Source organism: Pogona vitticeps, chromosome 5 (assembly GCF_051106095.1).
Source record: "Pogona vitticeps strain Pit_001003342236 chromosome 5, PviZW2.1, whole genome shotgun sequence".
Lineage (NCBI taxonomy): Eukaryota > Metazoa > Chordata > Lepidosauria > Squamata > Agamidae > Pogona > Pogona vitticeps.
The window spans coordinates 195,985,692-196,009,525 of NC_135787.1; the positions used below are offsets into that span (position 1 = coordinate 195,985,692).

At 49.0% G+C, this 23,834-nt stretch overlaps 2 protein-coding genes across 8 annotated transcripts in view; both read left to right on the plus strand.

Moving 5' to 3' along the window:
- The window catches only part of LOC144583276 (uncharacterized), a 266,744-nt gene extending 244,839 nt beyond the window's left edge, over positions 1 to 21,905 (plus strand). Inside the window, exon 2 of the mRNA XM_078376776.1 lies at positions 15,745 to 21,905. Within this exon, the coding sequence (XP_078232902.1) occupies positions 16,723 to 21,183 (4,461 nt within the window). The 5' untranslated portion in view covers positions 15,745 to 16,722 and the 3' untranslated portion in view covers positions 21,184 to 21,905. The remainder of the gene's footprint in view (positions 1 to 15,744) is intronic.
- Positions 1 to 23,834, plus strand: part of SHANK3 (SH3 and multiple ankyrin repeat domains 3) — a 374,779-nt gene that overhangs the window by 267,560 nt on the left and 83,385 nt on the right. The gene's annotated exons all lie outside the window — the stretch shown is intronic.

Consider the following 23,834-nt stretch of genomic DNA (forward strand, 5'->3'; position numbering starts at 1 on the left):
GGACGCGCTGGCCGTGTGCCTTGTCATTTCTTCGGCTGGTGTCCCCAAGCCCAGGTACTGCATCCCCGTCCGAGACACCCCAGTGGAGAGCCCTAGATGTTCCTGAACTCTCGACTCCCACTTAGGTGTGTATGTCAGCAGCAAGGCAGGAGGACGAGGACGCGCACAAAGTGCAAGCCTGATCCTTACCCCAAGGATAGAAATGGCTCTTGCAGGGGAAGATGCAAAACAGGAGCACAGCTTAGCCTTCGAGCGCTGTGCCCACTGGAGGAAGCAGCCTCACAAACCCTAGAGTCTGCGTGCAGAGATCTGCAAGCAGCCACTGGGAGAGGAATCTGTGGATCGGGTCCCTCTGTGGCCGGAGCGAGTGCCGAGACCCCCCTGCTCCCCCCTCCCCACTCCCAGGCACTGATCTCTCACAAAAGGACCTCACCGTGTTCTCTGGTGGGCTGCCGCCGCTCACCAAGGGTTTGGGGGACAGTCTGCCAAACCCGAACCCACCCACTCCCACTCTGCCCCTGCTGATAGCTTGTTACCCAGGGGACTGTGACCAAGCCCCCCCCCCATTGCTCCTCACATCCCCAAAGGTTCCCCAGTGTGAGGACCAAAGAGAAAGCCCTTTGGGGCTACCCCACTGGGAGTTGATATGCCCCCTCGGGCTGGGCCGTTCTCCTCTCGGCCCTGGGATCTCCATGGAACACCATGGACCTGGGGAGACGGTTGGCCTTGAGTGGCTTGTGGAAGTCTCAGAGGCTCCAGGGAGTGGAATAAGCCACGGGGGGGGCAGCTCCTTGGGAGGAGGGGGACCCGCTGTGCTTTCACGGGATCTGACCCCTGCCGAGTTGGAACCTGTCCAGAAAGGTCATCCAGCCCAACCTCCTGCCGGTGCTACGGCTAGTCTGATACCGTAAAACAAGTCCCTGCAGCCTTCATCGGCTACGAAACGGTTTCGGGATCCCCAAGCAACACGTTCTAATTACAAGATTTTAAACACAACAGTCTGTCAGGCAGGTGGGTGTTGGCAGTAGCTCTACCTGTGGACAGGGCATGACAGCCTGCCAGTCTTGCAAACAGCAGGAGGGGGGCGAGAGACCTGCTAAGAGGTGTTTGTAGGTCCTGGAAGTGTGGTTTTCCCCCTTTAGGACTCTTCTTATTCCTATGCAAATATAGGCAGAATTTGCTGCAATCAGCTAATTGATCCATATTTGGCAAACTGGAACTCAGACAGTTGATCAACCATGTCTTTAACTGGGTGAGAACATTACTAGAGAATGTCACCCAGTTGAAGAGATTTCGGACCGTGTTGACGATGCTACTGCCGATGGCTGCATCATTTCAACCTTAGTGACTGTCTGAGTGGTCCTTGTGGTTTCAGGGCCTTCACTGCTAGTGGCCAGGGACAGGTTTGCTTCTCCGGCTTTGCCAAGCGCCTTTGGTCGGCTGTCAAAATTGATGGCCATCTTCACCCCTACACCAGCTGTCCTGTATGGGCAGCAGGTCAGAAAGAGGAACACTGGGCTTGGATGTGTACAGGGTGCCTATGTCTCACTTCCAGAATAAGAGAGAGAGAGAGAGAGAGAGAGAGAGAGAGAGAGCATGGCTTTCAGTCCCACTGTATTTTGTGCCCCGGGTGGTCATCAGATGGCTTCCTCCCATGATAGGCACAAGTCATGGTAGCTAACCATTCCACCACAACTGGTGTAGGATTCGTTCCTGTATATCTTGGGCTTTTGAGCATGAGCTACATCTACCCAAGAGGGGGAGACCAGCAGTTCCTTTTGCTCTGGTGGTCTGGGTATAATTTAAAGGGGGTTCCAGAGCAAGGAACTGAGGCCATCAAAGGAGAACCAGCAGCAGCATCTCCCTGGGTTGTGCTCTGCTCTTGACAGAGTCGTCTTCTTCCTCCTCAAGGAGCCTTCCTTCCGTCCTTCCGTCCGTCCGTCCGTCCTTCCTTCCTTCCTTCCTTCCTTCCTTCCTTCCTTCCTTCCTTCCTTCCTTCCTTCCTTCCTTCCTTCCTTCCTTCCTTCCTTCCTTCCTTCACTCTATCCATCACCAGTGCCTGCCTTCCTTCCTTCCTTCCTTCCTTCCTTCCTTCCTTCCTTCCTTCCTTCCTTCCTTCCTTCCTTCCTTCCTTCCTTCCTTCTTTTCCCTCCATCTTTTCCTTCCTTCCTTCCTTCCTTCCTTCCTTCCTTCCTTCCTTCCTTCACTCTATCCATCACCAGTGCCTGCCTTCCTTCCTTCCTTCCTTCCTTCCTTCCTTCCTTCCTTCCTGGGTGCCACCTTTGACAATTCCATCCTTTTGGCTCTCTGCTCGTTGAAGGGCTCCAGCGCAGTTTCCATGGAAACCGTAATGTCAATGCAGACTCCTCTTTCTCAAAGCTGCTTTAAAGGGAACCGAGGGTGGAATTGGTGGCAGGTACTTAAGGCAATCGCTGGAAAGCATAAACCAAGCATCCTCTTCCATTAGATTAGGCTGAGAGACCATTTTCCCCGAGTTCTTCAATTTGGTCTTTAGTGGCCACCACTCTCGCTGTTTTGGCCAAGCACTGGGGCAGGTGGAGGAAGGGAAGCGCATGAGAAAAGAAAGGTGGAAATAACAGTGGAAACACCGGCTTTAGGGCCCAAAGGATGGAGCCTGTTCTCTAATGGTGAATAGGCAGGTACTGGAAATGACCACATTTCCTGCCCTGTTCCTATTTCATAACAACATCAGAAGAGCCCTGTGCTGGATCAGGCCAAGGGCCCCTCTAGTCCTGCTCCCTGTATCTCACCGTGGCCCCCACCAGACGCCTCTGCGAGCATCCAAGAGACCACAAGTTCCCTGTCTCCTGATCTCACTCCCCTGCATCCGGCATTTAGAGGTCCCTTCCTTTTAAGCCTGGAGGCCATCATGGCTTGTAACCTGCGATGGACTCTTCCTCCAGGAATCTGTCCAATCCCCTTTTCAAGGCCTGTAGGCCAGATCCCATCATCACATTCCTGTGGCAAGGAGTTCCACAGAATAACACAATGGGTCAAGAAAGATTTTCTTTGGTCTGTTCTCACTCTCCCAACACTCCATTGGAGGGGATGTCCCCTCGTTCTAGTACTGCACGAGAAGAAAAAGAGCTTCCCTCTCTCCACTTTATCCTTTCCCTGCATCATTTTAGATGTCTCAATCATGTCTCCTGTCAGGCGCCTTTTCCCTTCTGAAAACGGCAACCCATGCGAATGGATCTAGATCTTCAAACTCTCAGTCCTGTTTCTTCTTGAGGCCCTGCCTTGACTTCAGGCATCAGAGCAGTCAGACCAGCCCAGTCCAAAGTCCAGTTAGTAAAGGCTCCTCCTCCCCCCCGCTCTCGCTCCCTCTTCTCCCCCCCCTCACACACACACATCCAGCAAGCAAGCAGGATTTTTTTAATTATTATGCCTTTGGACACAAAATCTGTAATTGGAAAACAGATTGTGTGGTTCAAAACCAATAAATGTAAGGATGGAGAAAGAGTTAGGTATTTCTGTTTGTTGAGAACTTAGAAGTCAGTGTCTTGTAATATCATTTCTTCATCGTGGTCTTCTGTGAATGCACACAAAAGGGTTAACCCAGCGCCAGCGTTGGTCCTCTCGGAACATTCTCGAGCTTTAAGAGAAAAGTAACAAAGTTTAAGGCTGCCTATACCGCGCATGCTCCGTCCACCCCAGCCTCAGTTCCATTTATCCGCCTAGCGATTTGGAACCTCTCACTTCAAGCTCTTTATATTTTTGCTGTTTGGTCTGATACATTTGGTTTTTGACATTGGTTTAGACTGACTTTGTGAATTATCTCCTTCCCTGACGCAGACTGCTCTTTTGCTCCACTCCGTCTTTGGATTTCCCCTCAATTTTGGCTGCTTTGGACTTCCCGCCTTTCCCCCCGCCTCGCTAATGGCTACCAGTAAGACTTTTCAGCTTTTATGTCCCCTTCAGAGCCATTTAACCGTTGTATTGTGTGCTCAAGGAAGATTCCCCACCAAGACGGGCATGATCGTTGTCTTTTCTGCTTAGGTGAATCTCACCTCACTAAATCTTGCAGACATTGTAAAGCCTTCACCAAAGCTGCGCTAAAAGCCAGGCAACAGCGTCTTAAATATCACCTGTGGGAATCCACCTTAGCTTCTACTAGACCTTCTGATATGGAAATGGCCTCACCTTCGGCCACCCCTCGATCCGAAGTGGGGGCTTCTCCTCAATCAGTGGTCTCCAAATTCACTAAACCATCTAAAAAGGCCACTTCTTCAAAGAAATCCGCTTCGACGTCGAAGTCTGTTGCTGCTTCTGCACCTAAACCTATGAAACAAGCAAAAGGAAAGGCTCCTGTTAAGGCTAAGGAATCCTCCATTCAGCTTCCACCTATTTCTGAAGCTTTACCATCACCTATATTGGAGGATTCGTCGAGAGACCGTGAATCTTTGTCAGAGGCAGCCCCATCGCTCCCTCCTTGACAAGTTGAGCCGTCGCTTCCGGCTGGCGTCTCTTCACCGACGCTGAGTCAGCTTGCTGGAGTTACTGCAGGCTTGACTTCTGCCCCACACAGCCCAATTCCTCATGGGCAGGGGTCTTTGGCTCTTTCGGTCTCGTCAGCGCGTTCGAGGTTGAGATCCCCTCGTAAAAAGCACTCTTCTAAGAAAAAACACCGTTCCTCGACTCGACGTCGATCCAAACACTGACGCCGAAATAGGTCTTCTGACTCAGACGACTCTGATAGAGCGAGGGCTCGTCATCGATGAAACTATAGCTCTTGGGATTCTTCTTCAACGTCGACCGATCGAGCTCGAAAACATAAGAAAGTAAAGTATGTCTACGTTTCTTCTTCATCTTCTTCTGAGTCTCCTCGACCCTGTCGCCATCATTGACATCGAAGGTTCAAGGGCCCCAGTACCACCTCCTGCAGAACCCGTTCCCTCAACATCAACGGCTCTTATTTCTTCACAGCAGACTCAGTCTTCAAATCTCGACGCCGAAAGACAACCTCGTAAAAGGAAAAAGGATGTTTTCTCATCGGATCCGGATGAGGTTTCCTCTGTGGCATCTTCAGAGTCTGAGCAGGAGTTACCATCGCAACCTTGCCAAGGGGACCTTCCTGAGGGTGAAATTGTCGGTTCTGATATGGGGGATCCCACATGCTTTGTCTCCCTCAGAGGACTTCTCCTCATACTCTCAGATGCTCTCAAGATTAGCAAAGTCTTTAAAGCTGGAGGTAGACCAACCTACGCCTCCTGCTGAAGACCTTATTTTTGGTGACATCAATCAAGAAAGGTCTCTGGAAAATCACATGTTACTCCCACTAACAAGGAGGGTAAGAAGTTGGAAATTATTGGTAGAAAAATCTACTCCTTAATTTCTTTGCTCCTACGAATCATTAACTATCAAACTGCCCTGGGAGCATACCAAAAGCAGCTCTGGCTGAAAATTTTACCTGGTCTCAAAATGACCCCAGAAGATGTCAGACAGGGTTTCCTAAATTCCTATGAGGAAGCACAAACTGTATCGAAACATCAAAGGTTGTCGACTGCTGCCAGAGTTCTCATGTCTGCTGTCACTATTCATAGGCATGCATGGCTGAGATCTGCCAACATCCTAGAAGATGTCAAAACCAAAGTAGAAAACCTTGCTTTTGACACTACTGGACTATTCAGTGAGAAAACTGACAATCATTTGGAGGAGCTTCATAAGGCAAAGAAGACTGCTAAATCTTACTCAATCCAGCCACAACCTAGATATACCAAATTTCAATGGAGAAGGTCTTATGCACAATATCAGCAATCTTCACAACAGTACAGACCTTATAAGAACTTACCGCAGCAAAGGTCATCTCGGACTTCTTCCTCCGCTCCCAGTTATCGTCCTCAACAGTCGCAGCATAGGCAATCCTATAAGCCACCTGCCAAGAAATCAAAAGAGTATCTTTGACTCTGTCATAAACATAAACAGAAATCCCATCACCACATGGCTTCAACCATTTCTGGAAAACTGGTCTACCATCACAAACGACTCATGGGCATTGAAAATCATCCAGTTCGGCTACCGACTGGAATTTATAGAATTTCCTCCCTTAGGGTTCGTAAGTCACACATCTTTCGATCCCACTTTAGAGAAGGAAGTTCTGTCACTTCTGGAAAAGGACGCCATTCAACCTGTCCCAATCACAGATCTAAAAAATGGATTCTACTCCTGGTACTTCACCGTGCCAAAGAAAGGGGGAGGTATAAGACCTATCCTCGACCTAAGAATCCTAAACACTTACCTGGATCCAAGACGCTTCCGGATGGTGACCTTGGAGTCCATCCTACCTCTGCTAAAGAAAAATAATTGGGTTTGTGGTGGTGTATCTGAAAGATGCATACTTCCATGTGACCATCCATCCAGATCATCGCAAGTTTCTTTGGTTCATATTCCAAGGAACCATTTATCAATTCCTGGCTTTGCCTTTCGGGCTCTCAACAGCTCCCAGGACATTCACAAAGGTCATGGCACCCGTAGCAGCTTACCTACGCCTCAACGGCATCCATGTCTACCCTTACATCGATGATTGGCTGGTAGTCTCTCCATCTAAGGCTCAGGCTCTGAAAGACACAAAATTCGTTCTACGGTTGCTGCCAAAACTCACCATCAACAGGGAGAAGTCACATCTCCAATCCTCCAAGATAGTGCATTACATCGGAGCACGACTGGATGCCATCAGAGGGCGAATTTTTCTGCCCAAAGATCGGATTCAAAAAATATGCAAGGCTCTCAAAAAGTTTCGGCCAAGGGCCCGCGTGAGGGTGAAACATGTTCAACATCTGTTAGGTCTCATGGCCTCCACCACTCCGGCTCTGGCACACGCACGTCTCAAACTGCGGTCCCTACAGTCATGGTTCCTGGCACTCTTCAATCCTATGACAGTCGGTCAGAGGAAACACCTTCGTGTAAAACAGCTCCAATGGTGGAACTATCCTCCACATCTGAGGGTAGGCAGACCCTTTCGACCACTTCGGCTCACCGTCCAAGTGACGACAGATGCCAGTCTGACAGGATGGGGAGCGCACTGCGGACAGCACAAGGTTCATGCTCTTTGGTCTGCACAAGAAAGAAACCTCCACATAAACCATCTGGAGATCATAGCGGTCATCAAGGCCTTCAGAGCTTTCCTTCCCATGGTGCAGGGTTATGGTGTTCAGGTAATGACAGACAACACCACGGCCATGTACTATATCAACAAACAAGGAGGGACACGCTCAGGATCGCTTCTCTACCTTGCCATTCACCTTTGGGAGTGGTGCTACCAGCGCCATGTCTTTCCGGTAGTGATACATGTGGACATGGCAGACAATGTATTGGCAGACCAGCTGAGTCGTCTCACACGTCAGACACATGAGTGGGAACTGAACACCTTGGTGTTCCAAGACCTCTGTCTCCTATAGGGGACCCCAACTGTAGACATCTTCGCCTCTCATCGCAATGCAAAGTGCACCGAGTATGCATCCAGAGGTGGCTTAGGCAAGGACTCATTAGGGAACACATTCATGATCCCATGGAATCAAGGACTCCTTTACATGTTTCCTCCCCTTCCTTTAATACAGAGGTCTCTAGTGAAGCTTCGTTACTCACCTGTGGGGGCGATCTTCATAGCACCATACTGGCCTCAGCAAGTATGGTATCCAACGTTGATTGGAATGTCCTCGGAGTTCAAGAGACTACCAACATTACCCGATCTCTTGACACAGGATGCAGGCAGAGTGTTCCATCCAGATGTGGACATTCTGCATCTAACGGTGTGGAGGATGTCCCCAAGGTCAAGGAGGTGTTAGACCGGGCAAAGAAACCTTCCACTGCTCTTCTCTACAGTTGTAAGTGGAAACGTTTTTTTGAAGTTCACTGAAGACGGGTCTTCTGCCTTCCCCTGTGTCTCTCTCTACATTACCGCTATACCTATGTTACCTGTTTGATTTCAAGTTGTCTCTTTCCACTATTAAAGTTTACCCTGGCTGCAATCATCTCTTTCCAACCTAAGGATTCAGATTCATCACGTCTGTTTTCCCATCCTACAGTTAAAGCCTTTCTTAAAGGACTCACTAATCTGAGACCACCAGTTCGACCACCAGTTCCACAGTGGTCCCTTCAGTTGGTGTTACTGCCCTTACTCGCCCTCCCTTTGAGCCCATGGCTACGTGTGACCTGAAGATGTTATCTCTTAAGTCGTTGTTCCTTGTGGCCATCACTTCCGCCAGATGTGCAAGTGAACTTGCTGCCCTTCATTCTGACCAGCCTTTCCTACAGTTTTTCAAAGATAAGGTGCTGTTGCACCCTGATGTCTCCTTTCTCCCTAAGGTTGTATTGGACTTTCACCTCAACCAGCCCTTACTGTTGCCTACTCTGTTCTCTGAGCTTGCAAATGACACCAAGCGCATGCTCCATACCCTTGATGTCAGGAGGGCTCTGGCCTTCTATGTTTCTAGAACCAAGGACTTTAGGTTATCCAACAGACTTTTCCTCTGCTACTTTTCCTCTGAAAAAGAAAGGTCTCCCAGCATCGTCTTCAACGCACTCCAGATGGTTTGTCTCCACGATTTTGCTTGCTTATGAGTGTCAGCATAAGACTCCACCTGAAGGACTTCGGGCTCATTCCACCAGAGCCATGGCCTCTTCTACTGCCCTGCTACGTGGCATTGATGTGCCTGACATCTGCAGGACTGCCACCCGGTCTAATGTCTCCACCTTCATCACTCACTGCAGACTAGACCTGAGGGCCAAGAAGGAGACATGTTTCGGGAGAGCGGTGTTGACGTCTGTCCTCCAGTAACAGCCCACCATCCGGTGACTAAGCGTGCTAATCACCCTTTTGTGTGCATTCACAGAAGACCACGATGAAGAAAGATGGGTTACTTACCTGTAACCATGGTTCTTCAAGTGGTCATCTGTGAATTCACACAATCCCGCCCGGCCTCCCCTCTATCTGTCACTGGTTGTATCTAGCTCATGCTCAGCTACCTGTGGCGGATAAATGGAACTGAGGCTGGGGTGGACGGAGCATGCGCAGTATAGGCAGCCTTAAACTTTGTTACTTTTCTCTTAAAGCTTGAGAATGTTCCGAGAGGACCAACGCTGGCGCTGGGTTAACCCTTTTGTGTGCATTCATAGAAGACCACTTGAAGAACCGTGGTTACAGGTAAGTAACCTCTCTTTCTGAAGGCACGCTTTTGCGTCCCATTGCATGCTAAAAACAAAACAAAACGCTGTGGTCAGGAACATCCACTGCTAAGCTACAGAACAAAAGCCAAGGTCAGAATAGGCAGTGTCCTTCCTACCGGGCGCTTCAGCCAGCCATGTCTGAGGGGAAGGCCGTCAAAGTTCCAAAGAGTGTGGCACCTAACAGATGAACGGTTTTGCTTCAGGGTGAGTTTTTGTAGGTCAGGATCCTCTTGTGTGCCTCTTTAGGCAGTGCCACCTTCAGTATAGCTCATCCTTGGATCCTGGTGCACAGCCTGCCCCAGCCGCCCCCTGTTCTGGAGGCGGCCTGCCTTGCTCATAGCTCCGAGTCTTCACCTGGAGAAGACCACCCCCACCCCCCACGCTGGGACATGATCTTCCTAGTGTGGGCGTAGTCACGTCGTCGTTGCCATCATCTGCAGCTTGCCCTGGACAGGTGTCAGGCCATGAGGAGCAGGAAGCATGCTGACCGAGGAGAGCCCTGTCTGGCATTTGGGGTCCTCCCCTCTCTGGGGTGACTGGTGCGATGAAGGATTAGAGGAGCTGCTCCTCGAAAGGCATCTGGAACAGTTGGGTCCCCAACCTTTTTGACACTGCAGACCGGTTTGGTGGGGTGAGCCTCTGTGGGAGGTGGCGCGTATAGGTGCGGGAGTACGTCTGTGCATGCATGGGGTGTGTGCATCCATGCGTGCGTGTGTAGGGGGCATCTGTGTCGGGAGGTGTGCGTGCATGGGGGGCATCTGTGCAGGGGGCCTGCAAGATTTCGCTCTGTGGCCTGGTCCTGCCAAGGCCACAGACCAGTACTGGGCCTTGGGCCAGGGGTTGGAGACCCCTGATTCTAGAAGGCTTCCCCCCCCCCCGGCGCTTTCTTTGAGCATGGCCGGTGCCTTGCAAGTAAGACGCCCGTGTTGTGTGATGCTAGTTGGCTCTTCAGAACCTTTGCCTTAGGAAGCCTATGCGTTGCATGAGCAAGACTTGGCCAGGTGTGGATTTTTAAGAAACTTTTGCTGCTCTCTGATCATCCTTTGTATGAAAAAAAAAATCAAAAGGTGGTGGTTTAGGAGAGCTTTAAGGATACTCTGGATTGACAGAAAGACCATGGAAATAGGTTCCGTACTGACTTAAATGGCAACTCAGGAGCCACAGGGTGGTTGTTTTGGACTTTAGCTTCCAGAACCTTCAGCCCTAGACCTTAGGGGTCGTCATCCCAAACATCTAGAGGGCCAAAGCTTTGCCACCTCTGGAACAGAGTGTCAAACTGCAATTCAGGAGACCTGGGTTCAAGTGCCTGGTCAGCCACGGAAGCTCACTGGGAGTGAGGAGGGCAGCCCACAGACACCCCACATACCTTGGAAACTCTCCTTGAGTCGCCGCCGTCTGTTGGAAGTGACGGGAAGGCCTAGAGCAGGCACACAGATCAAATCAAGCCTGGACTCTCCTGAGAAGCAAAAATGATTAGACCAAGGCTGTCCTGTTTGTGACTTATCCCAATTCACTGGAAAAGACATGGTTTCAGTGGTCTCAGAAGCAGAAGCCCAGAGGGGGAAAGAGGGGAAGAGGAACAGTGAGGTCGGCCGACTCCGGGCTCTGCCTTTCCAAGGCTTGAGCAGGGCTTTTAACGAAAGGACCCTTTGAGAGGTGACTGGACAACATGCAGCAACCACAGCAAGACTAACAGCAAGGCCCAGCATTTCTGTGGGGATTCTCTCCCCACCACACCAAAAAAAATAAAAAAAAGGAAAAAATCCATCAGACAGCAGGGACACTGGGAGTGGCCAAATCAACATTTTGGTACATTCTGAGAAAAAAAAGATCACCGCAATGGTGAGCTCTGCAACACAAAAAGGTCTGGATGCCCATGGAGGACACCTGTTGTGGTGGTGGGTGATCATCGGATTCCTTTCCATGGTAAAGAAGAAGGGGGGGGGAACCCTCTGCACGCATCCAGCCGAGGGAAGAACAACTCTCCAGACGGCTGGCAGATCATGACCCAAGTCAACCACAAAGAGAAGACTTCACGAGAGCCCATACAGAGAGAGAGGGTTCACCACAAGGTGCAAACCATTCATAAGCCTCAAGGATAGAAAGGCCAGATGAGACTTTGCCAAAAAGTATCTTTTTAAGCCAGCCCTCTTCTGGAACAGCCTTCTTTGGAAAGATGAAACTAAGATCCACCTGCATCAGAATGATGAGAAGAACAAAGGATGGAGAAGGCTTGCAATGGCTCATGATCTGAAGCATATCACATTGTCTGTAAAACATGGTGGAGGCCGAATGATGGCATGGGAACGCATGGCTTTCCGTGGCACTGGGTCACTAGTGTTTATGGACGATGTGACCAAGGACAGAAGCATCCGGACAAATTCTGAAGTGTATAGGGATCTATTGTCTGCTCAAATTGAGCAAAGTTGATTGGATAGCGCATCACTTTACAGATGGACAATGACCCAAAGCATACTGTGAAAGCAACCCAGGAGTTCTTTTTAAGGCAGAGAAGTAGAATATTCTGCAATGGCTGAGCCCATCACCTGACCTCAGACCAATCCAGCATGTGTTGAAGACAAAACTTTAAGGCAGAAAGACCCATGAACTAATAACTGAAGACAGCTGCAGAAAAGGCCTAACAAAGCATTTTGAAAGAGAAAACTCCACGTTTCATGATGTCAGTGCCTTCTAGACCTCAAGCAGTCATTGCCTGCAAAGGATTCTTGACAAAATATTTAAAATAACATTTTATTTATGATTGCGTTAATTTGCCAGCTACATTTCAGCCCCTGAAATAACGGGACTTTGTATGAAAATGGTTGCAATTCTTAAACGTTTCATATGATATTTTTGTTCAGTCCCTCGAATTAAAGATAAAAGTCTGAACTTCAATTGCATTTTGATTGTTTCATTCCAAATCCATTGTTGTGGCGTACAGAGCCAGAAGTGTGAAAATTGTGCCAGTGTCCGGTACTATAGATAGATAGATAGATAGATAGATAGATAGATAGATAGATAGATAGATAGATAGATAGATAGATAGATAGATAGATAGATAGATAGATAGATAGATAGATAGATAGATAGATAGATAGATAGATAGATAGATAGATAGATAGATAGATAGATAGATAGATAGGAAGGAAGGAAGGAAGGAAGGAAGGAAGGAAGGAAGGAAGGAAGGAAGGAAGGAAGGAAGGAAGGAAGGAAGGAAGGAAGGAAGGAAGGAAGGAAGAATATAATTGGAAGATGCGCAATACCTAGTAGAGAGTAAGTATTGCTTACTAATCAGCCTAAATTTACTCTACTGATTTAAAAATTCATGATATGTAACTGGTATAGAATATGAAATTTACAGAGCAGTCCTCTGTGTGTTTATTTAGAGGTAAGGGCCTTCATTTAGAGAAGCCTGCTTCCAAGCAGGCACACATAGTGTTGCAGCCTCAAAAATGTGGAAGTCTTATTCTTCAACGTGGTTCTCTATGAATCCACACTGGTGGGTTTACAGCGCCTGCGCTGGTCCTCTCGGAATTTTCTAGAGCTGTTGAGAAAAAGATACAAAGTTTAGGTTGCCCTATACTGCGCACGCTCGTCCCGCCAACCTTCAGTTCCATTTTTCCGCGCACCGGAGTTGGAACCTCTTGGAATATCAGAGCGCCTTTACTTCTTCTAACTGATTTTTCGGACTGACTTTGGCTTCGTTTTTCGCTTATCTGATCTCCGTTGCCCTAACCGTGGACTGCCTGACCGTTCTATTGCCTCTGGCCCTCTTAACAAGGTCTTAATCCCTTAATTGCGGCCTATTTACCGCCCGCTGAGGCGCCACGCGCCTGTGGGAAAGCTTCAATCAACAACTTTCCCTGCCTGTTTTCACTCCCCGTCGGCTTATGTCAGCCAAAAAGGGACCTTTTCGGCGTTGCTCTTCGTGCTCAGGGAAACTACCTTTCCAGGACCACCATTCTTTATGCCTTTTCTGTCTTGGAGAGACCCATTCTTCAGCAACTTGTAAGCATTGCAAAGAATTCACGAAGGCAACCCTCAAATCTCGTCAGCAACGTTTGAAATTTCATCTGTGGAATCAGACCTTGTCGGCATCCCAGCCATCCGACATGGAGTCTGTCCAATCTACATCTACAGTGCGGTCGGCGGTGACTGTTGTGTCTTCACCTCAGCCGACTAAAGAAGCCTCCAAAAAATCGTCGAAGAGCAAGACCAAGAAGCAAGCCATCGGTAAGAAGGCTGCCTCTAACGGCTCTGCCCCATCGACCGCAGCTCCGGCACCGAAGGAAAAGGCACCGAAGGAGAAGGCGGTTTCTCAGAAGCCTAAAAAGAAGGCTAAAGAGATCACCCTGATCGTGCCACCGATCTCCGCCTCCTTACCATCTCCATTGCTGGAAGACTCCTCTCGGGACCGAGACTCGGTCTCCGACGCCGGTGCCTCTATTCCACCTCGACAGGAACCCTTGGTGGATAGTGGGCGGTCGCCCACAGCTAGTCAGCTTGACCGAGTCACTGCTGACTCAGCTAATGTTCCATCGAGCCCAATTCTTACTGGGCAGGCAACGCGATCCCCGTCTTTGACGTCGGGATTGGCGCCTTCCAGGTCCCCTCCTCCTCCTCGAGGCCGACCTGTAGCACCGCATGGGGAGCCAGCCCCGCGGCGCCCATCTCCAGACTCAGCGGACGACGAGCCTCCCGCCAAAAAACGTCGACACCGACGCAAACACAGACGCGGGCATAGGCGTCGACGAGATTCTTCTTATTCTGACTCGGATTCAAGCAACGACCACAAGAGATCTCGCCGCCGTCGACGTCGTAGAGACTACTCAACAGAGTCGTCTTCGACGTCGAGGGACAGGAGGCATAGGAGGAAGAGGTCGAGATATGCCTATTCTTCTTCTCCCTCTCGTTCTCCTCGTAGAAGCCCTCTACCTACAAGGCCTCCCGGCGTCGATGCGAATAAACCTTCGACGTCGAGCGCAGCACTTGACCTGTCTACACATCCTCCACAGCCCCCTATCCTTACAGGTCTGGCTCAGCCATTACCTCAGGCACCTCAGCAGCCACCTTTACCTCCGGAGGGATCTCAACCTACTCTCCAGGAATCATCTGAAGAAGTCGACAATGACGACTCCGATGCCTCCCAGGACACCCCTACTCTTGGAGAAAGATTACCTCCAGAGGCTGCAAATTTGAAGCCTTCATCTCCTACAGAGGATTTTTCCTCTTACACCCAGATGATTGCCCGTATGGCTCAAGCCCTTAAACTTGCTGTGGAGCACTCTCCACGAAGGGAAGAAAACCTCATATTTGGTGACATAGAAGCTGAGAGAGCACACCCAGTCAGTCTCTCTCTTATACCAGAACTCTTGGACTTGATAAAGGAATTCTGGGAGCACCCAGCTAATCCCACAACTATCTCCAAGAGGACTGAGAACCTCTACCGGATACATGGCGAGGATACCTCTTTTCTACTGATGCATCCTGCGCCGAATTCTCTTATAGTGGAGTCCAGTTCATCCAAGACTCCTTCTAAAGGCCATCCTACACCTACTAACAAGGAAGGCCGAAAGTTGGAAATCCTGGCACGCCGGCTCTATTCCATGACCACCTTTACTCTAAGGGCAGTCAATTATCTGGTAGCCATGGGGGCTTATCAGAAACAACTTTGGTCCAGAGTTCTGCCTGCACTGGAGACAGCTCCAGAGGAACTGAGGCAACTCTGCTTGAATACTCATGCAGAGGCCTTGACTGTCTCCAAGTACCAACGCCTTGCTGCTCGGCATGTGGCAGAGGCTACTTCAAAGAATTTTGCCTCCATCATTACATTAAGGCGACACGCTTGGCTCCGCTCTGCCAATATTGTTGAAGACATTAAGTCTAGGGTGGAGAATTTACCCTTTGATGCCTCGGGACTTTTCAACCAGGGTACCGATGAAAACTTGGAAAATCTACACAAGAGTAAGAAAACTGCAAAATCCTACTCTGTCCAACCTACACCCAAGCCGCCAAAGTTTCAGTGGCGTCCAAGATATACTCCCCAGACTTACCAGCAACCATCTACCAGTACTTACCGGCCTTATGGTAGTCAACCTTCTCAACGCCCCCCTCAGACTGCATCTACATCTTCTTCTTTCAAGCATCAACCTTCCAGCAGGAAGCCCTCTTTCAAAGGTCCTGGAAAGAAACAAAAGCAGTACCTTTGACTTTCTCCCCGCCTTACAGGCCACCACCCAAACCACCCGCCTTTCTCCTTACCTTCACAACTGGAAGCTCATAACGCAAGATACATGGGTCCTCAGCATTGTCAACTCCGGCTACCGCCTGGAGTTTATAAGGTCTCCTCCTCTGGGACAGGTTTCCCCTACATCGTACGACCCTGTTTTAGAGGAGGAGATCTTCACTCTACTCCAGAAGGGAGCCATTCAAACTGTTCCACCAGAGGACATCCTGAACGGTTTTTACTCCCGATACTTCTTGGTTCCAAAGAAGGACGGGGGTTTGCGACCTATCCTGGATTTAAGGCACCTCAACAAGTTTCTCAGGGTACGCAAGTGTTACATAACAGCACTGATGTTACCTGTCTGTCATGGGTTTGGAGGGAAAGTTCCATCCTATGGGGAGTGGAAGGCGGGACATCAGGAGGAGGGGCTGTACTGTATAAATATGTGATGCCTGTGTGGTGAGAGAGATGCTGAGACAGACTGTGAGACACTGGGTTGGGACGAAGCAGCAGCTGGGGAAGAAGAAGCTGTTGTGGGAGTCTGGGTGTCTGACAGGGTACTACTGTGTGTCAGAGTACCAACCTGATAAGTTCAGGTGTCTGTGGGTTAGCCAGAACTGATGGGTTCAGGGTCTGTGCTTTAAGTTAAAGGTTCTAGGTGAACCAAACTGTATGCTTGTGTGTGTGAGAATAAGCCACGTTACTTTATTTTATTCACCTGATTGTTTTATTTACCCTGTTTGTATTTAAAATAAACCTTATTCTTTTGTTGTTTAAAAATCCATCCCTGGTCTGTGTGACTTATTATAGGGAATGGTTGGTGGCAGCTTAGTAACTGTGTGATAGATCCCAGTAGGTCTGGGTTTGTCACATTGATTGGTGTCCAGCGTGTGGGATACGACTGGTCCAGTTGTCCAGCGGTCCAGCAAAGCCTTGGCAAGTGTGCTCAGAGCAAGGGGGGTCTAGTCAGGGACAGTCTGAGGCGCGTAGGTAATCTTCTAGGTGTACCTCACGGGGAGGTGCGCTAGTAGAAGAACGTGCCAACTGGGGAGACTTAGATTAAGGTGCTCTGAGGCAGCCTAGTTTTGGCGGGAAAAAGCTGAGGCAAATCTGCGTAGTAACAGTGATCTAGCTTGCCAGCTGAGAGGCCCAGCAGAGGGGGGTAGGCTCTGACTCGATACTGTTGCAAGTTAGTGCTGAAGAACAGCAGCAATCTCTAGGGAGAGCTGGTTCTGAGGCAAAAAGGAAAAAAAGTGGTCGTTTTATTCTGAGGCTTGACTTTTTAAAGCAGCCTGTTCTGAGGGGGGATTATGCCCTTGACTCGAAGCCAGATGGCAGAAATGAGTGAAGTGAAAGACCCCCAGATTGACCAAGGTTCTGAGGATGAATTTGGCTCAGTGCAAGGTGACAGCACAGGAGAGCAGAACCCAGAACTCAGAAAATTGCTCATAGTCCAACAGCATGAACTGAGGATGAGGCAATTTGAAATGGAGGAAAGGGAAAGAGAAGAAAGATTGGAGAGAGAGAGAATGGAAATGGAGAGGGAGAGAGAGAAAATTGCTCTGGAAAAAGAAAGAATGGCCTTTGAATTAAAAAAATTGGAACTGATGAACCAGAACAATAATAACAATAGGGATTCTGAGGGAGGCCAATTGTCTAAGGCTGACCTGAAGAAATTCCCTGTGTACCACAAGGGAGATTGTCCTGAGGTGTTCTTTTCCTTAGTGGAAAGAGCGTTTGTGGACTTCTCAGTGAGGGAAACTGAGAAGATGACCATCATGCGATCTTTAATCAGTGGTAGCCTGGCTGAAGTCTATGCCGAGATGCCTGAGGAACTGATGAAAGATTTCGCAGAGTTTAAAAAACTGGTGTTTGCAAGACATGGGATAAATGCAGAGCAGCTGAGACAAAGGTTCAGGTCCCTCACCAAGAAGCCAGAACAGACTTTTACCCAAGTGGGGGCCCAATTGGTGAGGCTGCTTGAGAAATGGCTGTCGCAGGAGGGAACAGAGACCTATGAACAGCTTAAAGACTTGATAGCCCTGGAACAGTTCTATTCAGTTCTGCATGGGGAATTGAAATTCCAGGTGAGGGAAAGGAAACCGAAATCTGTGGCAGCAGCCGCAGAAATCGCGGATTTTATCTCCCAAATAAGAAAGCCCTTGGGTGAGGGGAAATCTGTAGGTAAACCCAAAGAAACCTACAGCAAGTACTCTCAGGGACCAGGGAAAAGCCAGCAAGGGGGAGGGGCCCATGGTGAAGGGAAGCCCTCAGGCATGAAACCAAGCCCTCAGAATTTGGAGGGAAAACCCAAACAAGAGGAGAGAGAATCAAAATACACCAGAAAATGCTATTTCTGTCAGGGAAAGGGTCATCTGATCTCAGAGTGTGAGAAATTGAAGCAGCTAAAAGGAATGGTGCCTCAGAATTCTAGTGGGACCAAGCCAAAAGCTGTGTTCTGTGTCCAGAAAGAGCAAGGCTCAGTGTCACAGAGGGAGCCTGTTGCCATGGCTACTCAGTCTGGGACAGCTGCCTCTGCTGATCAGGCTGAGGAAAATGGTCCTCTTCTGGAGGTAAAGCGCTGCTTGCTGATAAAAACAGATTCTCAGTTGTTTGAGACAGCAGGGGTGGACGTAGGAATACTTGACCGTCAGTATAGGGGGCTGCGGGACACTTGTTCCCAAGTAACCCTATGCCATCCAGATATCATCCCTAGGGAGTTTATAATCCCAAATGAGAGCATGAAGGTGGCAGGGATTGAGGGGCAGATAATCTCTCTGCCAGTAGCAGAGGTACCTGTCAACTTTCAAGGCTGGAGGGGAGATTGGCGGATAGCGATTTCATCGACTCTGCCAGCAGCCGTGCTCGTGGGAAATGACCTGGCTGAACATGTGAAACGGGTGCTAGTGATTACACGCTCACAAGCCACCACGGGGACAGTTCAGGGGGGTAATGATGAGCCAGAGACGGAAGCAGAGGGGAGTTCAGAAGCTGTGGTGGAAACCTTAACCACAGACAGCAGATTTGGACAGGAGCAAAAGGCAGACGCCACTCTCCAAAAGTGTTTTGAACAGGTGACTGACGCCCAGCTAACACCTGAAACCCCAGTGAGATTTCTGGAGAAAAAGGGGATTTTATATAGAGAGACCTTGAGGAACATCTCAAAAGGGGGAGATGGGATCAGAAGTCAACTGGTGGTACCTGAAAAGTATCGCCCCATGATCTTACAAAGGGGGCACTCTGACATGTTTGCTGCACACTTAGGGGTCAACAAAACACAGCAGAGAATCACACAGAATTTCTACTGGCCTGACATAGGGAAGCAGATCAGGGAGTTCTGTAAACAATGCGATGTGTGTCAAAGGCAGGGGAATAACCGCGATAGGACCAAAGCAAAGTTGTGCCCTTTGCCTGTGATTGACACTCCGTTTAAATGCATAGGGGTGGATATTGTGGGACCTTTGCCCAAGGCCACAAAGAGGGGGAACAGGTTCATCCTAACAATTGTGGACCATGCCACAAGGTATCCTGAAGCCATACCCCTGACTAACATTGAAACTAACACAGTGGCCGATGCTTTGGTGGGGTATATGTCCAGGATGGGATTTGCCTCAGAGATAATCACAGATTTGGGCGCATCGTTCACATCAAAGCTCATGAAACGCTTATGGCAAATCTGTGGAATAAAGCACAAGGAAACCACTGCTTATCATCCGGAAAGTAATGGGTTAACTGAGAAGTTCAATGGGACTCTAATGCGCATGATTAGGGCTTACTTGGCAGAGAATCCAAACAATTGGGACCAGAAGCTGCAATCCCTTTTGTTTGCTTATCGATCAGTGCCACAAGCCAGTACCGGGTTCAGTCCATTCGAACTTTTATTTGGGAGAAGGGTGAAAGGGCCCCTTGATTTGATAAAACAAAATTGGGAGCAGATCACCCAGGATGACCCACAAGACGTTGTGACTTACATAGACACCTTGATGAATGACCTAAAGCGAAATCTAGAGCTGGCAGCAGAAAACCTGCAAGCGCAGAAGGTCAAACAGAAAACATGGTATGACCGCAAAGCTAGAGAGAGGCACTTTGACCCAGGGGAGGAAGTGCTTTGGCTTAGGCCCTGCAGAGAGAATAAGCTGCAGCTCAAATGGGCAGGACCATATAGGGTCATTTCCAAGATGTCAGATCTGAACTACCTAATAGAGCAGGAGGAGAACCAAGCAAGGAGGGTGGTTCATGTGAATGCCCTAAAACCCTACTACAGAGGGGAACAGAGGGTTCTATTTGCTATAAAAGCAGCTGAGAGTGAGGAAGCTGAATTACCCTTCTGGGAGGGTAGAGGGGAAGTAAAATACAACCCAGAGGAGGTAAAGATCAGTCCTGCACTCACCCAAGACCAGCAGCAAGAATTAAAAATGCTGCTTAATAAATATCAACAGGTGTTTTCCAACAAGCCGGGGATAGTGAAGGGAGTGATGCATCGGATCCACACAGGGGATGCACCCCCGCAGGCAGTATCCCCATACCGAGTAACGGGACCCTATAGGGACAAGGTGCGGAAGGAGCTGGACGAGATGCTGAGGGAGAACATAATCGTCCCCTCTTCTAGTCCTTGGTCCTCTCCGATAGTCCTTGTGGACAAGCCTGATGGGAGCATTAGGTTTTGTGTTGATTACAGGAAATTAAACCGTGTAACCACTCCTGATGCCTACCCAATGCCCAGGCTAGACAACCTGATTGAAACCATAGGGGGTTGTCGGTTCATCTCATCATTGGACCTGGTAAAGGGATATTGGCAATTAAGAATTGATCCCAGGGATCAAGAAAAGACTGCCTTTTGCAGCCCTTTTGGTCTCTATGAGTTTCGAGTCCTGAGCTTTGGTCTCAGAAATGCACCAGCCACATTCCAAAGGCTGATGGACCAGACCTTGGCAGGGCTCAGTGACTTTACAGTGGCCTACATTGACGACATAGGGATCTTCAGTAATACCTGGGAAGATCACCTGATACACCTGGAGTTAGTGCTGCAGAGGTTAAGTGCAGCAGGGCTAACAGTAAAGGCCAGCAAGTGTCAGCTGGGTAGCCCAGAAATAAAATACTTAGGTCACATGGTAGGGGGAGGAATGATAAAACCCCTGGAGGCCAAAATAGAAGCTGTTCGTGATTGGCCTAGACCCAACACCAAGAAAAAAGTCAAATCATTTCTTGGGTTGGTGGGCTACTACAGAAAGTTCATCCCGAGGTTTAGCGAGATTGCGGCTCCGCTGACCGATCTGACGAGGAAGAAGGCTGATGACCGCATCCCGTGGACCAGCGACTGTGAGGCGGCGTTCCAGAGGTTGAAGGAGGCGTTAATCAACTATCCTGTCCTGCGTGCTCCAGACTTCGACCGGGAGTTCATCATCTACACCGATGCGTCTAACAGCGGGGTAGGAGCAGTTCTGTGCCAAGAGGATGAGAATGGTGACCAGCATCCAGTGTCCTACCTGAGTAGGAAACTTCAAAAAGGTGAGAGACATTTGGCAACCGTGGAGAAGGAGTGTTTGGCCATAGTCTACGCGATCCAGAAGGCCAAGCCTTACATCTGGGGAAGACATTTTATTCTGTGTACTGACCATTCACCATTGCAATGGTTAAAGACAATGAAAACCCACAATAGCAAACTTATGAGGTGGGCTTTAAATCTACAGGACTATGACTTTGAAGTGAAGGTGGTCAGAGGGTCAGTGAACTGTGTTGCTGACGCCTTATCAAGAAGACCTGAAGAATGAAGACGGCGAAAGAACATGGACTATATGTGTATATAAGGATGACAAAAAGTTAAATGTACCTGGTTTTGAATTGGTTTGTATGAATAAAGGTAAATTGATGTAATGTATATGGTAAATGTTTAAATGCATAATTGCTATGGTTAACTTAGAGTGTAAGGATAAGTAAGTATTATATGGTATGTATAACTGTTTTTGTGTATTTTATACAGGTTGTTTTTTGGTGAAAAGCACGTTAGCTTTCCCCCTACAAAACAACTTATAAAGAGGGGAGGTGTTACATAACAGCACTGATGTTACCTGTCTGTCATGGGTTTGGAGGGAAAGTTCCATCCTATGGGGAGTGGAAGGCGGGACATCAGGAGGAGGGGCTGTACTGTATAAATATGTGATGCCTGTGTGGTGAGAGAGATGCTGAGACAGACTGTGAGACACTGGGTTGGGACGAAGCAGCAGCTGGGGAAGAAGAAGCTGTTGTGGGAGTCTGGGTGTCTGACAGGGTACTACTGTGTGTCAGAGTACCAACCTGATAAGTTCAGGTGTCTGTGGGTTAGCCAGAACTGATGGGTTCAGGGTCTGTGCTTTAAGTTAAAGGTTCTAGGTGAACCAAACTGTATGCTTGTGTGTGTGAGAATAAGCCACGTTACTTTATTTTATTCACCTGATTGTTTTATTTACCCTGTTTGTATTTAAAATAAACCTTATTCTTTTGTTGTTTAAAAATCCATCCCTGGTCTGTGTGACTTATTATAGGGAATGGTTGGTGGCAGCTTAGTAACTGTGTGATAGATCCCAGTAGGTCTGGGTTTGTCACAGCAAGTTCAAGATGGTGACCTTAGAAGCCATCATTCATCTGCTCAGAAAGGGAGACTGGTTTGTGGTGGTGGATCTAAAGGACGCATATTTCCATGTTACCATACACAGGAATCACAGGAAATATCTGCGTCTGTTCTTCAACAATACGGTTTATCAGTTCGTGGCCCTACCATTCGGCCTCTCCACAGCGCCGAGGACTTTCACCAAGTGTATGGCTCCTGTGGCAGCTTACCTCCGTCTTCAAGGGATCCAGGTATACCCTTACATAGACGATTGGCTGATCGTCTCCGGGTCGAAACACCAGGCTCTGCGGGACACTCATTACGTTCTCCACACGTTGCAGGCACTGGGCCTCACTATAAATTACGAAAAGTCCAAGCTACATCCTTCGCAGGTGGTGGACTACATCGGAGCGACGTTAAATTCACTTCAGGCCCGAATGTTCATGCCTCCAGAACGCATTCACAAAATACAAAAAGCCATAAGGAGGTTCAAACCCAACACATGGGTGACGGCCAGGCTTGCTCAACATCTCCTGGGCCTCATGGCCTCCACAACGTCGACTCTATCGCACGCTCGCCTCAAGATGCGTTCTCTTCAGGTTTGGATGTTGTCACTGTTCGACCCACTCTACGACAACCAGAACAAACGACTACTAGTGACACCAGAGCTGGCATCTCAGCTCCAGTGGTGGACTTACCTGCCTCACTTACTGGTGGGACGCCCCTTCCGACCAATTCAGCTGACCACACAAGTGACAACCGACGCCAGCCCCCTAGGTTGGGGAGCCCACTGCGACGGCCACCAAATTCATGCGCTGTGGTCCTCGCAAGAGGAGAAACTACACATAAACCATCTGGAACTGCTGGCCATCATCAAGGCTCTGAGGTCTTTCCTACCTTTGGTACGGGGCAGAGCCATCCAGTTGGTCACAGACAATACCACAGCCATGTTCTATGTGAACAAACAGGGTGGGACAAGGTCCAAGTCTCTCCTGTTTCTCGCAATACATCTCTGGGAATGGTGTTATCAGAACCACATATACCCTGTGGCGATTCACATTGCAACCGAAGACAACCTGCTTGCAGACGAACTAAGTCGCCGGTCCTCTCAAAATCACGAATGGGAGATGGACGACAACATATTCCAGATGATGTGCGACAGATGGGGAACACCAACCATCGACCTTTTTGCAACAGTGGACAACAGGAAGTGTCTGGCCTACGCATCTCGGGCAGGACGAGGTCAAGGGTCATCCGGAGATGCATTCATGGTTCCGTGGAACACAGGCCTCTTGTACCTGTTTCCTCCTATTCCTATGATCCAAAGGTCCTTAGTCAGACTTCTTCAGGCCAAAGCAGAGGCAATCTTGGTTGCACCCTGGTGGCCCAGGCAACCATGGTTTTCTCTTCTTCTCCAACTGGCAACAGACAGGTGGAGACTTCCGTTTCTTCCTCACCTGATTACCCAGGACTCGGGGTCGATATACCACCCGGATGTCGAATCCCTTCAATTGACAGGCTGGAGGATATACCATCGGTGAAAGAAGTGCTTGATAAAGCTCGAAAACCTTCAACCACACGCTTGTACCAAAACAAATGGCAAGGTTTCTTGAAGTTCGCGGCACAACGAGGACTACAACCCTCGCCTGTTGCATTATCCACTCTCCTGCTATATCTTCGATATCTCTTTGACCTCGGCCTATCTAAATCTACGTTGAAAGTTTACACGTCGGCTATAGTAACTTTTCAGCCACAAGACTCTCAATCTTCCAGATGGTTTTCGCATCCTACAGTGAAGGCATTTTTCAGGGGCCTGTCAAATATGCGGCCCCCGGT